Source organism: Pseudophryne corroboree, chromosome 7 (assembly GCF_028390025.1).
Source record: "Pseudophryne corroboree isolate aPseCor3 chromosome 7, aPseCor3.hap2, whole genome shotgun sequence".
Taxonomy (NCBI): domain Eukaryota; kingdom Metazoa; phylum Chordata; class Amphibia; order Anura; family Myobatrachidae; genus Pseudophryne; species Pseudophryne corroboree.
Genome location: NC_086450.1, coordinates 93228571 through 93246993, shown reverse-complemented (window position 1 = coordinate 93246993; position 18423 = coordinate 93228571). Strand labels below are relative to the sequence as shown.

Sequence of the window (18423 nt, the reverse complement as noted above, 5' to 3'; positions counted from 1 at the left end):
GGTAAATCTATTTCTCGTAGTCCGTAGTGGATGCTGGGCGCCCGTCCCAAGTGCGGACTTCTTCTGCAATGCTTGTATATAGTTATTGCTTAAATAAGGGTTATGTTATGGTTGCATCAGGGTTGACCTGTTGCTCTGTTGTTGTTCATACTGTTGACTGGGTATGTTTATCTCAAGTTATACGGTGTGATTGGTGTGGCTGGTATGAATCTTGCCCTGGATTACCAAAATCCTTTCCTTGTACTGTCAGCTCTTCCGGGCACAGTTTCTCTAACTGAGGTCTGGAGGAGGGACATAGAGGGAGGAGCCAGAGCACACCAGAATCTAAATTCTTTCTTAAAGTGCCCATGTCTCCTGTGGAGCCCGTCTATTCCCCATGGTCCTTACGGAGTCCCCAGCATCCACTACGGACTACGAGAAATAGATTTACCGGTAAGTAAAATCTTATTATAATATACATAGCAGGTGGTGGTTGTTACACTACTGTGGATCACTTAATTGTGCTTGGCCCTCAAGCATCTTGTACATAGCTTAAAGGGGGGTACTGACGGGAGAGATGTGTGTTGAGCGATCTTAACACAGACCGCTCAGCACACATATCTCCCCCCACTCAGCACAGCGCGAAGTGCTGAGCAAGTAGGGGGGACGACGGGTGGCCGCTCACTTCACACAGCGGTGAAGTGAGTGACCCGATAGATTGAGCCTGCATGCAGGCTCAATCTAGCACCGGCGATAGCGATGTGCGGGGCCGCGCATCGCTATCGCTGGGGGACATACACACGGCAGATCCCTGCTTGATTTTAAACACTGATTTCTCCGTGTGTACCCCCCTTTACTAGTTTTTCAGAAGAGGAAGGTTCGAGACTTTGGGGGTTCGAGACTTTGTTATTTAAGTGGGCATATCTTTTTTTTCTTTTTTTATGCAAACTTTGATTACACTCTTTGAAAAATGGCATTGTCTTTTCTTTACAATATTGTTTTCTTTCTAGATCTGTGTTTAAGCCATTCGTCTTTGTGCCCCAGATTCAGCAGTTAGTAAGAACCGCCTCCCCCTTGTTTGGCTCCGATGATCCTGTCAAACTCCAGCCAAGATTTCAAACACAGCCTGACAGGAGGCACGAGCTGTATACGAAACATGAAAAGGCCCTGAGGATCATGGAAACATCACAGGTAAAAATGACAACTTAATGATTACACTAGGTGTCTGAGGCACTTTTACAGCAAAATAAAAAAATAAATCTTGTGATCTGAACATTTAAAAAAAAAAAAAAAAACCTTATGGATAATAATAACTTATGGGGTTATTTATCAGAGCTTGAAGAGAGATAAAGTACCAACCACTCGGCTCCTGTCCTTTTTCAAAATCTGTAGCATGGCAGTTAGGAACTGATTGGTTAGTGCTGTATATCTCGCCACTTTATTGTTCTCTAGGGGCATATGTATCAAAGCCTGGAGAGAGGTAATGTCTAAGTCAATCCGCACCTAACTTCCATTTTTCAAGACAGGAGCTGATTGGTTGGTACTTTATCTCTCTCCAGGCTGTGTTAAATATTCCCCTTAGGGGTCTATTTATTAAGCTTTGGACAGGTTGAAGAAGCTTTGCTGGACAGGGCTGTGGCCACATATTTTATGATTGGCAAAACCAAAATTGGTGGCTGTCTCTCACATGGACAATAAAACGATTGCGTTGGTCCTGGAATCGCCATCCCACGGCACCCAGTTTGGGCACCACTGGTTTAGGGTGACAGTTTATGATGGCAGATACCAGGTATTGCAGTCTCTGTACACTGAGAAATATGCACGTTTTATTACAGGGAACTGAGCTGCTGAAGCAGATGAAGAATTTGGAAAAACAGAAGCTTGAAGAGGTAGAATCCTTCCTAAAGACTGGAAGTAATGACAGCCCTGCACTAACAACACTGTTTTCAAATTGTGTGGAAGAAGAACTAAAGCTGTACGAGTAACACTCTTAGCCGTCTTGTGGTACATCACAGGCCTAGTTTCCAGTCTTTGTTTGCCGTGAAACTTGTTTCTAGGATGACCTGAAATTCGCTTTGCAGACGGTATCATTCACCTGTAATTGCATTTTTGCATTAGAAATTCGCTTTGCAGACGGTATCATTCACCTGTAATTGCATTTTTGCATTAGGTGCTGTTAAAAATCCCCCCTCAGGACGTGTTTATAATTGTTTCACATGTGAGCAAGTCTTTTCATCATCTGTCACCCAGTGGAGCAGAATCCAAGTGAGATAGCAGCGGGATGTCTGAATATTGTATACATAGGAGAGTTGTGTGTATGGCCTTATTTTCATATAGATGTTGTAAACTTACCACAATCATCCATCTCCAGTTTAATAGCAGCCTCACCTGAGTACTGTGGTTAATGTTTAGGAGGAGTATACTTTGGCCCCAGCCTCTACCACTTCAGGTTTACGTCATCTGGACACACGTGTTAGCTGAGGATAATTGCTGCTGTTAAAGTAGTTCTTGGCTTGCGGACACCAATATAACCTGCAGCTTTGTGCAACAGATAGGTTCTCCCATAGCCATTACCTGAAGCTGATTGCTCCAACTGGCTACAGTGTGTTCTGGTCCTGATCAGTTCAGCTGGGATCAGTATGAGATCCCGGCGGTCGGAATACAGACACTGGGATCCCGACCGGCACAATCCTGACAGGGGGGCGAGCGCAACGCAGCCCCTTGCGGGCTCACCACGCTACGCTTGCCACGCTGCGGGCACGGTGCCTCGCTGCGCTCGGCACACTAATTTATTCTCCCTCTATGGGTGTCGTGGACACTCACAGAGGGAGAATGTCGGGATTGTGCCAGTCGGAATGCCGGTGTCGGGATTCCGACCGCCGGGATCCCGTCCGCATCCCGTTCAGCTCACCGCTCCAATTGGCTACAGCTTATTCTAGTCCTGCTCATTTAATTTACCTCTGTGTATAACCTAGTTCTTTATCGTACTAATTCTATGTCAGTTCTATGGTGTATATGATTATATTCACCAAATTAGTAATTTTCGACAGTACGACCTCAATTACACTCTGGAAATAACAATGAAAACAGTGAGGCAGTAGTTAAATTATCAGCCAATTTATTTAACAAATAAAATCCAATTGTACAATAATGTGAGAATGGCAGAACCACAAGCTAGATTTAATTTTGTTGAATAAAATAAATGTGAACATTATAATTGTCTAGTTGTCAGTTTTGTTTTTTCCAGTGTAACTATATCTTCTTTCCATACAAAGAAATGGATGTACTGCTCTTATCAATTACTGGGAACTATTTTCATCTATCGTCTGAATGGTTGAAACCTTCTGCTAGCACATCATCAGCTAACCGAGCCAAGCGTCTTATTCCTCCTTCTGCTAGCACATCATCAGCTAACCGAGCCATCGTCTTATTCCTCCTACTGCTAGCACATCATCAGCTAACCGAGCCAAGCGTCTTATTCCTCCTTCTGCTAGCACATCAGCTAAGCAAGCCACGCGTCTTATTCCTTCTGCTAGCACATCAGCTAAGCAAGCCACGCGTCTTATTCCTTCTGCTAGCACAACATCAGCTAAGCGAGCCACGCGTCTTATTCCTTCTGCTAGCACATCATCAGCTAAGCGAGCCACGCGTCTTATTCTTCCTTCTGCTAGCACATCAGCTAAGCGAGCCACGCGTCTTATTCCTCCTTCTGCTAGCATAACATCAGCTAAACGATCCATGTGTCTTATTCTTTCTGCTAGCACATCATCAGCTAAGCGAGCCACGCGTCTTACTCCTTCTGCTAGCACATCAGCTAAGCAAGCCACACGTCTTATTCCTTCTGCTAGCACAACATCAGCTAAGCAAGCCACGCGTCTTATTCTTCCTTCTGCTAGCACCACATCAGCTAAGCGAGCCACGCGTCTTATTCCTTTTGCTAGCAGGACGTCAGTTTAGCGAACCACCGATTTGCAATCTACTCACAGATACATTGTAAAACTGTAGCTCTACCACATCTCAATTCAGTAGTTTTTTCACATCGGTTTCAGTTAAGAAAATATAACACTGTCCAACTTCAGCCATTAATAACCACGATTCCAGGTAAAACATAATAAATATGAAATAAATTAAAACAACAGCAAAGTTAATTGCTTGCTCAAAATATCATTTTGGAATCACTGGCTTTGCAGAAGGGGAGCACCATTTATGAATGCTCTCTAACAGGATGTATAGCAGCAATATTGCAGCGACTCTAAAATAATAAATGTTCCATTTCAACTTTGCTGTATTTTAATGAAGCAGCAGGGATGTGGAGGAGAGAACTAAAACTGGTTATTGATTACTATCTGGCGGGCTTTAAAGACCTTCTCTAGAGCAGACCTGGCCCATCATGCTTTACCATGGGTATTCTCATAGCCACAGGTTGGCCAGGCCTGGTCTAGAGGCTTACACAACGTACAATACAAGGGTTTGCCAAATTGCCCGTTATCACAGAGATGGTAAATGTGTTATACATACACAGAAGCAATGAATACACAGATAGAACATACTGCATTCTAGGTGCATCCAAGTCTCCGTGTACTGTGGGGAACGGTAGTTTTCTATGTCTGGTTTACTAAACTGCATTCAAGCACAATGGTTAAGACTAAATAGCTAATTAGCCCACAAAATATCTGTGGAAGCGACTAATCTGCTTGAAGACTGTCCTCTGTATTATGGCACAACATGCGAAAATCAACTTAAAACAGTCACAAGTATCTGAAATGGAGAGTTCTAAATTTAACCAGTGCACTGTATTGCCTTGTACATGCCACACAATAACTGGTGCGAGACGTGTGTGTTTTCTCCTAACTTTTTACTAGACATGTGGTTTTATCTTTCTAGCCATGTCTTTATCACGAGACAGGATGGTTTGTTTTCACAGTTTTGGGATAGGAGACAAAGTCTATTAATAAGTTATGTCCAATAGAAAGAAAACAGTTGAACAGTGTCATGGGCCAGGGCAAGATGTATTCAATTATGTGCCGGTGAATTCGTGTGACACTGCCGCACTTTTTATGGCGGCAGGGATCTCACTCAAAAGTGCTCAGTGCCCCGCAGGCAGCAAACTTTTTTTAGGCTAATTCGGCCGGGCGAAGGGTGCAGATTAGGCTGCCGTTGCTAAAACACCGCAGCGAACACCGATTTGTCCTCTTCACATGTAATTGAATTCCCCCTTTAGTACAAATTATATTAATTATAGCAGTAAGCGAGAAAGAAAAATGTATTTGGAAAAGTTTAAAAGGTGCAAATTCATAAACTAAGAAATTCAAGTAATCTGAGGTGGAAACGCCCCTACAAGTATTACAAAATACTAATAAGAGCTCCTTCAGTTCAGGAATTTCTGCAGTTTAATTAATGTATGGTTATAGCACTCTAGGGGGTGTATGTAAGTAGGGTCTAGGTGTGGGATGTCGGTCGAGAATGTCCGTATTTTAAAATATTTTTGCCTTGTAAATGATTCCTGCTTTAAAAATACGCCCATTCTCTGAAACAATTCTGCACCTCCAGCAAACTCAGAGACCATATTACAAGGGCTCCTTCAGCTGGGGCAAACGTAAATATATTACTTTATTTATAGGAGAACTTTTTTTCCCATTACTATTAATATAGATATACTTTGCTTATTGGTCCTATGATAACTACAACCTTCAATAATAAATGCTTTCCGAGGCATGTTAATACTCCCTCATGGCTCCATGTCTACAGAAACGGTATGTCAGATTCACACTGGATAAGGGTAAAACTGCATGCAACTTCAATCCATAAGAACCAAAAGACTTGTATAAATATATTAAATACTGACCAACATAAGTTATGCATAAAGTGCAAATATGACGGAGCCTGATATGGCAATTAGTGTGCGGCAGTCTGTCAGTGTTGGATTTGTTCTACAGCAATAAAATATGAGACCTGTATACAAAGATTTGCTGGTTAGTCCATACTCCCATCATCTCCATTAGGTAAAAACATAGAAAAGTAAATACTACTGCATGGCACAGGTTTCTTATATGGCTTATTACAGGCAACAGTAAGTAAATGGTTTTCTGAATAACAGTTTGACACTTTTTAGGATATGTACCATTTTAAAAGCTCAGTGATAAGATTTCGGGATTTTTCCCTAGAACTCATTAAGAAACGTCCCATTTAATGGTTTTGCATAGGCAGATAAACAACCCTTAGGAGCCATTGTGTTGACGATGGCTTCATACATGCAGGAAAAGAGGGAATCTTATCATCTGACCTATGGAAAGCAACACACAAGATTCCAAGTGTCCCATCTGCACTAGGGGGTGGCGTCCAGCGTTTTCAGCATACGATAGTAGAGCGTCTCATCGCGGAATTCAAATTCATCTGTGATATGCTGGATGACCCCTCCTTTCAGCAGTCTCTCGCCATAATTTACAGCTTCCCCGCGGTCGGACGCCAATCCCACCTCTACAAGCCAGCTCACCAAGTCGGAGCCCCAGAAAATTCCTGTGGAAGTCCTGGCGCCACACCTGTATGTCAAAGGAATGATTCACCGCAATGTTCAGTAACTCTTGTACCAACGCTGTGTATTTGGCAGCAGGTAAAGAAAAACAGAAGAAAACAGGACAGCATGATAGGTTAGAGTCCATTATAGTGTTATGGGATATAAGAAGATGATGAAGGGTGTGTGGAGTGATGGAAACATTCCCCCCCAAAATCCCCATACTACAGCAGCCTTTTACTAAAGTAATAGATAATGTATACTGTGCAGCAGCTATATTCTATGGCGTAGTGTCTGCCAATCTGCATTACAGTACTTTAGATTTCCTCTTGAACTACCGCAGGAAAGAAGATTCCCACTTGGTTTGGAAAGGGGACCACAACAGATGTTTGTATTTAATGTCATTTACTTTGTATTTGTGTAGAATTACAATTTAGACAGAAATTATTACCTATCCAGATACTATTCTCTCCTGTTTATACGATACATCATTACTTTATGTACAAATGGATTAATGCAACTTTAGCATTCACTACTACGGGGTGTATTCAATTCTTGTCAGATCCTTTCCGTCGGAAAGGATCCGACAATGCAGTATTCGGATTTGGCCGTTCCCGACAATGCCAATCCGACTTTTTTAAAGTCGAATTGACATTGTCGTAAACGGGGCTAAAACCTGTCGGACTTGGTCGCGATTCCGACAAAACACGTGGATCCGCGGCTATTCCGCTGATCCACGTGTTTTCAGACAAATCGGAATTGCCGAACTGTCAGAAAAACGGTAGGGAAATTTAATAGGTCTGAACAGTTTCAGACCTAAAAAAGTCGTTCCGACTGCAATTGAATACACCCCAAATTCTGTGAAGCAGCGTCTAGTCTCTGGTGCAGTGTTTATATACACACATATATGTCTGACAGAACATGGGGCAATGTCAGGATACACACGTATATGTCTGAAAGAGCATGGGGCAGTGTCAGTATATATGCCTGACAGAGCATGGTGCAGCATTAGTATACACACGTATGTCTAACAGAGTATGGGGCAGTGTCCGTATACACACGTATATGTCTGACAAAGCATGGGGCAGTGTCAGTATACACACGTATATGTCTGACAGAGCATGGGGCAGTGTCAGTATACACACGTATATGTCTGACAGAGCATGGGGCAGTGTCAGTATACACACGTATATGTCTGACAGAGCATGGGGCAGTGTCAGTATACACACGTATATGTCTGACAGAGCATGGGGCAGTGTCAGTATAAACATCTATATGTCTGACAGAGCATGGGGCAGTGTCAGGATACACATGTATATGTCAGCATGGGGCAGTGTCAGTATACACACGTATATGTCTGACAGAGCATGGGGCAGTGTCAGGATACACATGTATATGTCAGCATGGGGCAGTGTCAGTATACACACGTATATGTCTGACCGAGCATGGGGCAGTGTCAGGATACTCACGTATATGTCAGCATGGGGCAGTGTCAGTATACACACGTATATGTCTGACAGAGCATGGGGCAGTGTCAGTATACGCACGTATGTCTAACAGAGTATGGGGCAGTGTCAGTATACGCACGTATGTCTAACAGAGTATGGGGCAGTGTCAGTATAAACATCTATATGTCTGACAGCATGGGGCAGTGTCAGGATACACATGTATATGTCTAACAGAGCATGGGGCAGTGTCAGGATACACACGTATATGTCTGACAGAGCATGGGGCAGTGTTAGTATACGCACGTATGTCTAACAGAGTATGGGACAGTGTCAGTATAAACATCTATATGTCTGACAGAGCATGGGGCAGTGTCAGTATAAACATCTATATGTCTGACAGAGCATGGGGCAGTGTCAGTATACGCACGTATGTCTAACAGAGTATGGGGCAGTGTCAGTATACGCACGTATGTCTAACAGAGTATGGGGCAGTGTCAGTATAAACATCTATATGTCTGACAGAGCATGGGGCAGTGTCAGTACACGCACGTATATGTCTGACAGAGCATGGGACGGTGTCAGTATACACACGTATATGCCTGAAAGAGCATGGGACAGTGTCAGTACACGCACATATATGTCTGACAGAGCATGGGGCAGTGTCGGTACACGTATATGCCTGACAGAGCATGGGGCGGTGTCGGTACACGTATATGCCTGACAGAGCATGAGGCAGTGTCGGTACACGTATATGCCTGACAGAGCATGGGGCGGTGTCAGTATACACACATATATGTCTGACAGAGCATGGGGCGGTGTCAGTACACGCACGTATATGTCTGACAGAGCATGGGACAGTGTCAGTACACGCACATATATGTCTGACAGAGCATGGGACAGTGTCAGTACACGCACATATATGTCTGACAGAGCATGGGACAGTGTCAGTACACGCACATATATGTCTGACAGAGCATGGGGCAGTGTCGGTACACGCAGGTATATGTCTGACAGAGGGCTAACAAACGCTGCTACTAAGCTGGATGTATCTTGAAATCATTATGCATGTATATGTACTTTTACTTGCATGCGTCTTTTACTGTGTATTCTTGGGGAGCAAATATCAATCTCTACATAGTGTGCAATGAGAATTCTCCCCTGGTTCTAAGCCTGGTCATTTCACGACAGGAGAGACTCCATCAAGATCTCATCAACAACAAATCACTGTAAAGTTATCAACCATTACAAAAAGCCAGGGAGACTGGCACTGAGTCCCTCCAGCCCTTTATAGTCCCCTAACAGCATTTGAAAGAAAGAAATGACTACATTTTTGTTTGTCTCGTGGCCCTATCTGCCACTACACCTCAACCCTAGAGATAGCTGCACACAGGTGCCAAAGACCTTCAAAAAGTATTCAGTACATACTTGATAAGTTTGGCATATACTGCTTCCAGGAGTTGCAGAAGCAAAGTATGAAAAGAAGAGGTGTCCGGGAGCCTAATTACACTATTCCAGTGCATCAGCATGTCCCTGCTGACATGGGGAAGATTTACTAAGAATAGATTTTGGTTGAGATTACAAATTGCCTCATCGCCAGAACCAAAAATCACACATTTACTAAAAAGCATTTTCACTTGTGTCGTCTTTCGATGGTGTATGATGTCGATTTTTGGTGTGTGTGATTTGTGTTGATTGTGCCATTTGTGCATGGGAAGTCACAATTAAATGCGCTATAATTTGCAGTAGAATGCCCCAGAAGTCACATGCCAACACAAAGCAAATCACGCCTCAATGCGCGCAAAAAGTCGCCAAAAAGCGTCAAAATACTCAAACACATTCTGATTGGTCAAAAAACGCACCAAGCGGTTATAAAACTGCCCCTAAATCACCCTACCTGCTGGTTCCTCTGTTCTGCTTCTTACTCCTGGGTCCTTTCAGTCAGAGGGTGCAGGCCACATGAAATAACCAAACTCAGCCATGGCTGGGAGCAGAAACTGAACGCTGCAGGTGACTTGCTGGGCTTTTATTGGCATTCTGATTTTTATACTCATAATTAAGATGGTTTTTACATGTTGCTTTTTGGAAGTGGTATATTAAGGTGCGATTTTGGTTGGGCTTTTGATGGAACTAAGTGAAAAAAATGTTTTTCACATGTCAAGATGCTCATAAAACCCAGAGCATTGATTTGGTGCATTGAGGTGTAATTTTTGTGTGATTTTGGTGCAAATTTGTGCGCATTTGCAAAGACAATTCTTAGTAAATGTGTGAATTCCATTGATACCAATGTTATTTTGACGATGATTGTACCGATAGTGATTTATCACGATTTGGAGTCCATGACATGTGACTTCCATGAAAATGAATCATTAGTAAATTCACGATTTGCAAAAGAAAAAACGGCAAATCGACCTTTATTAAATTTCTCGCTTGGAATTTACAAGGGGTCTTGAAGACGCAATTTATATCACTGCGGATCCTTCCCTCAACTCTTCAGGAGAAAGAATACTGCCTACATTCAGGGAACGCTGGGAGAGGAGTAATCTATTATCTATTGTGCCTCCTTAAAGCTGGTGCTAGCACTTTAAAGCTTAAAGACCCCAGGCTATATTTATTTTCTCTGACGTCCTAGTGGATGCTGGGAACTCCGTAAGGACCATGGGGAATAGACGGGCTCCGCAGGAGACTGGGCACTCTAAAAGAAAGATTAGGTACTATCTGGTGTGCACTGGCTCCTCCCTCTATGCCCCTCCTCCAGACCTCAGTTAGAATCTGTGCCCGGCCAGAGCTGGGTGCTCCTATTGGGCTCTCCTGAGCTTGCTAGAAAAGAAAGTATTTGTTAGGTTTTTTATTTTCAGTGAGATCTGCTGGCAACAGACTCACTGCTACGTGGGACTGAGGGGAGAGAAGCAAACCTACCTGCTTGCAGCTAGCTTGTGCTTCTTAGGCTACTGGACACCATTAGCTCCAGAGGGTTCGAACACAGGGCCTGACCTCGATCGTCCGTTCCCGGAGCCGCGCCGCCGTCCCCCTTGCAGAGCCAGAAGACAGAAGAGAAGCGATGAAATCGGCGGCAGAAGACTCCTGTCTTCATTAAGGTAGCGCACAGCACCGCAGCTGTGCGCCATTGCTCCCACAGCACACCACACACTCCGGTCACTGTAGGGTGCAGGGCGCGGGGGGGGGCACCCTGGGCAGCAATTAGAATACCTTTTGGCACTTAAACTACACATAATACAGTCTGAAAACTGTATATGTGTAAAAAACCCCGCCATTAAGTTACATAAAACGCGGGACAGAAGCCCGCCGCTGAGGGGGCGGGGCCTTCTTCCTCAGCACACCAGCGCCATTTTCCCTTCACAGCTCCGCTGGAAGCAGCTCCCCAGGCTCTCCCCTGCAGTATCCTGATACAAGAAGGGTAAAAAAGAGAGGGGGGACACATAAATTTAGGCGCAAATAAGATATTTAAGCAGCTATTGGGTAAATCACTTTTTATAGTGTAAATCCCTGTGTTACATAGCACTGTGGTGTGTGCTGGCATACTCTCTCTCTGTCTCCCCAAAGGACTTTGTGGGGTCCTGTCCTCAGTCTGAGCATTCCCTGTGTGTGTGCGGTGTGTCAGTACGGCTGTGTAGACATGTTTGATGAGGAGGGTTACGTGGAGGCGGAGCAGGGGCAGATAAGTGTGGTGTCGCCCCCGACGGGGCCGACACCTGATTGGATGGATATGTGGAAGGTCTTAACCGACAGTGTCAACTCCTCACATAAAAGGTTCGATGACGCAGCAGCCTTGGGACAGCCGGGGTCTCAGCCCGCGCCTGCCCAGGCGTCTCAGAAGCCGTCAGGGGCTCATAAACGCCCGCTAGCTCAGATGGTAGACACAGATGTCGACACTGAGTCTGACTCCAGTGTAGATGAGGATGAGACAAATGTACAGTCTACAAAAGCCATCCGATGCATGATTACTGCAATGAAAGATGTATTGCACATTTCTGATATTAAACGGTTACCACCAAGAGGGGTATTATGTTTGGGGAGAAAAAGCAGCCAGTGACTTTTCCCCCATCTGATGAATTAAATGATTTGTGTAAAGAAGCGTGGAGTTCCCCTGATAAGAAACTAGTGATTTCTAAGAGGTTACTGATGGCGTACCCTTTCCCGCCAACGGATAGGTTACGTTGGGAAACATCCCCTAGGGTGGACAAGGCGCTGACACGCTTATCTAAAAGGTGGCACTGCTGTCTCAGGATACAGCCGCCCTAAAGAAGCCTGCGGATAGAAAGCAGGAAGCTATCCTGAAGTCTGTGTATACACACTCTGGTACTCTACTGAGACCTGCTATTGCTTCAGCCTGGATGTGTAGTGCTGCAGCAGCATGGACTGATACCCTGTCAGACAACATTGATTCCCTCGACAGGGATACTGTTTTGCTAACCATCGAACATATAAAAGACGTCGTCTTATATATGCGGGATGCCCAGAGGGACAATTGCCTGCTGGCATCTAGAATTAATGCAATGTCCATTTCTGCCAGGAGAGTATTATGGACTCGGCAGTGGACAGGTGATGCTGATTCTAAAATACACATGGAGGTTTTGCCTTATAAGGGTGAGGAATTGTTTGGGGACGGTCTCTCGGACCTCGTATCCACAGCAACTGCTGGGAAGTCGACTTTTTTACCTCAGGTTCCCTCACAGCCTAAGAAAGCACCGTATTATCAAGTGCAGTCCTTTCGGCCTCAGAAAGGCAAGCGGGTCAGAGGAGCATCCTTTCTGGCCAGAGGCAAGGGTAGAGGAAAGAAGCTGCACCAGGCAGCCAGTTCCCAGGAACAAAAATCCTCCCCTGCTTCCACTAAGTCCACCGCATGACGTTGGGGCTCCACAGGCGGAGCCAGGTGCGGTGGGGGCGCGTCTCCGAAACCTCAGCAACCAGTGGGTTCGCTCACAAGTGGATCTCTGGGCTGTACAAGTTGTATCTCAGGGATACAAGCTGGAGTTCGAGGCGACTCCCCCTCGCCGTTACCTCAAATCAGCCTTGCCAGCTGCTCCCAGGGAAAGGGAGGTAGTACTGGCGGCAATTCACAAGCTGTACCTCCAGCAGGTGATAATCAAGGTCCCCCTCCTTCAACAGGGCAGGGGTTACTATTCCACAATGTTTGTGGTACCGAAACCGGACGGTTCGGTGAGACCCATTCTGAATTTAAAATGATGATACTCCTTCGGAAGAAGGGAGTTATAATTATCCCGTACTTGGACGATCTCCTCATAAAGGCGAGGTCCAGAGAGCAGTTGTTGGTCAGCGTAGCACTCTCTCAGGAAGTGTTGCAACAGCACGGCTGGATTCTGAATATCCCAAAGTCGCAGCTGATTCCTGCGACGCGTCTGCTTTTCCTGGGCATGATTCTGGACACAGAACAGAAGAAGGTGTTTCTCCCGGTGGAGAAGGCCCAGGAATTGTCATCTCTGGTCAGGGACCTCCTGAAACCAAAACAGGTGTCGGTGCATCACTGCACGCGAGTCCTGGGAAAGATGGTGGCTTCTTACGAAGCAATTCCCTTCGGCAGGTTCCATGCAAGGATCTTTCAGTGGGATCTGTTGGACAAATGGTCCGGATCGCATCTTCAGATGCATCGGTTGATCACCCTGTCCCCAAGGGCCAGGGTGTCTCTGCTGTGGTGGCTGCAGAATGCTCATCTTCTCGAGGGCCGCAGGTTCGGCATACAGGACTGGGTCCTGGTGACCACGGATGCAAGCCTCCGAGGATGGGGGGCAGTCACTCAGGGAAGAAACTTCCAAGGACAGTGGACAAGTCTGGAGACTTCACTACACATAAATATACTGGAACTAAGGGCCATTTACAACGCCCTGAGTCAAGCAGAGCCCCTGCTTCAAAACCACCCAGTACTGATTCAGTCAGACAACATCACGGCGGTCGCCCATGTAAACCGCCAGGGCGGCACGAGAAGCAGGATGGCAATGGCAGTAGCCACAAGGATTCTTCGATGGGCGGAGAATCACGTGCTAGCACTGTCAGCAGTGTTCATTCCGGGAGTGGACAACTGGGAAGCAGACTTCCTCAGCAGGCACGACCTCCACCCGGGAGAGTGGGGACTTCATCAAGAAGTCTTCACACAGATTGTAAATCGCTGGGAACTGCCACGGGTGGACATGATGGCGTCCCGCCTCAACAAAAAGCTAAAAAAATATTGCGCCAGGTCAAGGGACCCTCAGGCGATAGCTGTGGACGCACTAGTGACACCGTGGGTGTACCAGTCGGTTTATGTGTTCCCTCCTCTTCCTCTCATACCCAAGGTACTGAGGATAGTAAGAAAGAGAGGAGTAAGAACTATACTCATCGTTCCGGATTGGCCAAGAAGAACTTGGTACCCAGAACTACAAGAAATGATCTCAGAGGACCCATGGCCTCTGCCTCTCAGACAGGACCTGTTACAGCAGGGGCCCTGTCTGTACCAATACTTACCGCGGCTGCGTTTGACGGCATGGCGGTTGAACGCCGGATCCTAACGGAAAAGGGCATTCCAGATGAAGTGATTCCTACGCTGATAAAAGCTAGGAAGGATGAGACAGCAAAGCATTATCACCGCATATGGCGGAAATATGTCGCTTGGTGTGAGGCCAGGAAGGCCCCAACAGAGGAATTCCAGCTGGGTCGATTTCTGCACTTCCTACAGTCAGGGGTGACTATGGGCCTAAAAATATGATTTTACTCACCGGTAAATCTATTTCTCGTAGTCCGTAGTGGATGCTGGGAACTCCGAAAGGACCATGGGGAACAGCGGCTCCGCAGGAGTCTGGGCACAACTAAAAGAAAGCTTTTAGACTACCTGGTGTGCACTGGCTCCTCCCACTATGACCCTCCTCCAAGCCTCAGTTAGGATACTGTGCCCGGAAGAGCTGACACAATAAGGAAGGATTTTGAATCCCGGGTAAGACTCATACCAGCCACACCAATCACACCGTATAACACGTGATACCATATCCAGTTAACAGTATGAAACATAACTGAGCCTCTCAACAGATGGCTCATAACAATAACCCGTTAGTGAACAATAACTATGTACAATTATTGCAGACAATCCGCACTTGGGACGGGCGCCCAGCATCCACTACGGACTACGAGAAATAGATTTACCGGTGAGTAAAATCTTATTTTCTCTAACGTCCTAGTGGATGCTGGGAACTCCGAAAGGACCATGGGGATTATACCAAAGCTCCCAAACGGGCGGGAGAGTGCGGATGACTCTGCAGCACCGAATGAGAGAACTCAAGGTCCTCCTCAGCCAGGGTATCAAATTTGTAGAATTTTGCAAACGTGTTTGCCCCTGACCAAGTAGCAGCTCGGCAAAGTTGTAAAGCCGAGACCCCTCGGGCAGCCGCCCAAGATGAGCCCACCTTCCTTGTAGAATGGGCTTTAACTGATTTAGGATGCGGCAGTCCAGCCGCAGAATGCGCCAGCTGAATTGTGCTACAAATCCAGCGAGCAATAGTCTGCTTAGAAGCAGGAGCACCCAGTTTGTTGGGTGCATACAGGATAAATAGCGAGTCAGTTTTCCTGACTCCAGCCGTCCTGGAAACATAAATTTTCAAGGCCCTGACTATGTCCAGCAACTTGGAATCCTCCAAGTCGCTAGTAGCCGCAGGCACTACAATAGGTTGGTTCAAGTGAAAAGCTGATACCACCTTAGGGAGAAACTGGGGACGAGTCCTCAATTCTGCCCTATCCATATGGAAAATCGGATAAGGGCTTTTAAATGACAAAGCCGCCAATTCTGATACACGCCTGGCCGAAGCCAAGGCCAATAACATGACCACTTTCCACGTGAGATATTTTAGATCCACGGTCTTTAGTGGCTCAAACCAATGTGATTTTAGGAAATTCAACACCACGTTGAGATCCCAGGGTGCCACTGGAGGCACAAAAGGGGGCTGAATATGCAGCACTCCTTTTACAAACAAAGTGGATGAAATCCTACCGCGCCCTCTGGATTGCTGCAATGGGTCTGTAGAGGGAGATGTCACACAATCTCCAATACAATAGAAGCAAGAAAAGATTATCTACTACCTTAATGCGCTATCCAACACAACATACAGCAAAACTACAATGTCACAAATGGTAGATCACGATGTGTTCCCAAAATGATATTTCTACAGTCCTAGTTGTGTATAGTTCAATATGATGAAAATGTCAAGTGGAATATTCTTGAAAGCAGAAAAAACGGGGGAAGGTTTTCACTGGGTACACACCGTACTCACGTAGATGTAGGCTGTTCAAAGCTCATAAAGGTTTCTTTCTCCAGTGGAAATTTTTATTAGATGTCCTTGAGATGGAACCTCTTCATATCAGTGTTCGATTTCCCGTATGGACCCGGAAATATAAACAGTAGAAATACTGATAGTGTAGTAGGTTTCAGCAAATACCATGACAATCAGTTGTAGTTATAACTGGAAGCTATGATAGCAGATAGAGGATTCTCCAACGGACCCAACTTACATAGGTGCGTGTATGAATCCCCATATAAAGGTATCTTTCAACAGATCAGTAAGGCCGGGAAAAAAAGAACATGAAGGATATCTCTTAATAAAGCGTACCCGACTCACGTTTGGGAAGAGTAAATGATGCTCATAAAGGTATCTTTCAGATGTTTCTCCTTAGTAGAAGGTTGGAGGTCCCGAGCCAGTAGATGATCTTTCTCTGGTGGTCTCCTCCTGATTAGTTCGTGACGTCCTCCCAAAAGATAAAACCAGGGGCCAAACCCCAAGTGAAGGTCAAAAAAGGGGGAGACTTCAAAAAATTTTGATGGGTATTTATTATTAAAAAAACAAAACACAATATCATGTGTGTTAAAGGTTCAAGTGAAAAAATGGGGGGCAGATGGAATCAAGCAGACCAGAACCTGGGTGGTGGTGAGGTCCGGACTTACACACTCCCAGGAACTGAACCCCCAAGAAAACAAGTGTCCTTCAGTTAAAACCAACGCGTTTCGACATTAAGTCTTTATCAAGGTAAGTATCCATAGTACAGTTTGTCCATATATACCTAAAAACCTTAATCCATCCCCTTAGGGGGTGGGGAGGGGAGGTCCGTTTCAATTAAGGGTAAAAGTGTCCCTTATACTAGAAAACACCTTTAGAAACTATAATACATAAACAGTGTAAATAATATAGTGTAAATTATATGTAAACTGATAATAAGGGTTTGAACCAGAATGTTAAAAAACATAAAATTAGTGGTTTGCGTTCCAACCCTTTGGGACGCAAACCAAATCCGGCGGATGTCCGGTCCTGACCTTATAAGGTCCCGGAAGTGGCCGGATATCAAGGGGGTGAATAAATTATAAGATTCCAAGCAGGAAGGAACCTGCATTCTAAATCTAACGTCACATCCGTGTGCAAGATGGACGGAGACGCGCGAGGGACATGTTCCGTGTTCCCCCTTGCGCGTCCCGTCTAGTTGACGTAAATGCACGGCAAAGCGGGGTGACGTGTGCGTTCCACAGTCCCGGAACAACGGGAGTTTTGCGTTCCACACCTGTTAGTGAAGGAGAGCCGCGTAAAGCTCCCTCAGAGATCTTTTGTAGGTGGCAGATAAAGAGAGTAATGTTCCCAGTTTTTAGAGAAAGTTATATGTGGTAAAAAATTAAAATAATGAGTAAAGATGAATAAGAATAGAATTAATTAAAAAATAAAAAATAAATAAAAAATGGAAAAAGGGTCAAGGTGTTGTATTCTGTTTCCTTTAAAAATGTTGGGCATGTGCTGAATTTCTACAGGGATTTAGGGGGAAGAAGACATAGTGGTCCATTCGGAGTGTGAACCCATATTTTAAAGGAACCATTTGGTTTCAAAGTCTAAATTAAGACCTTTTGGGACCAATGTCCCCAAATTAAAAATGGTTTGCATTTCTTTCCGTGCTAGTCTTTCCTCCGAATCATTTTTCCTCCAGTTGTTTTGAATAACATGAATCCCACAAAAAGAAACCAGGTGGGTGATGTTACATTCATGGTCATTTTTAAAATGGGCTGACACACCATGTGTGATTAGTCCTTTCCTGATGTTCCTCAATGTTCGCTAGTTCTTTCTTTTAGTTTTCGAGTTGTCCGACCTACATACTGTTTCTTACATATACACTCCAGTAAGTAGACCACATTCTTACTGTCGCAGGTTATAAAGTCTCTGATAGGGAATTCTTTTTGATTAGAGGTGGATTTATATTTAGTAATTGCTGAGTTGGTTCCCTTGCAATTCCTGCACATTTGGCAAGAGCCACATCGGTAGAAGCCTTTTGATTTGATGGGGTTTCTCTTCTTCCCAGTGTCCAACATGCTGACAACTACCTTAGATCGAATGTTGTCAGCTTTCCGGTAGACGAATCTTGGTTTCTCCGTGATGTATTCTCGCAGGATAGAGTCCTGCAGTAACACATTCCAATGTTTCTTTATAATATGTTCAAGATCTTTGTACTGACTAT

General features: G+C 45.0%; 2 protein-coding genes across 4 annotated transcripts in view; one reads left to right on the top strand and one right to left on the bottom strand.

The window, feature by feature from the left end:
- SCRN3 (secernin 3) overlaps window positions 1-3196 on the top strand; it is a 55665-nt gene extending 52469 nt beyond the window's left edge. For both annotated transcript variants that reach the window (XM_063933435.1, XM_063933434.1), the window contains exons 7-8: window positions 990-1170; window positions 1815-3196. In XM_063933435.1, the coding sequence (XP_063789505.1) occupies window positions 990-1170; window positions 1815-1964 (331 nt within the window). In that variant the 3' untranslated portion in view covers window positions 1965-3196. The remainder of the gene's footprint in view (window positions 1-989; window positions 1171-1814) is intronic.
- The window catches only part of GPR155 (G protein-coupled receptor 155), a 187653-nt gene continuing 172310 nt past the window's right edge, over window positions 3081-18423 (bottom strand). Inside the window, exon 16 of one of the 2 annotated variants that reach the window (XM_063933430.1) lies at window positions 3081-6518. In XM_063933430.1, the coding sequence (XP_063789500.1) occupies window positions 6305-6518 (214 nt within the window). In that variant the 3' untranslated portion in view covers window positions 3081-6304. Of the gene's footprint in view, window positions 6572-18423 lie in introns of both variants that reach the window. The other variant, XM_063933432.1, reaches the window with a different exon arrangement.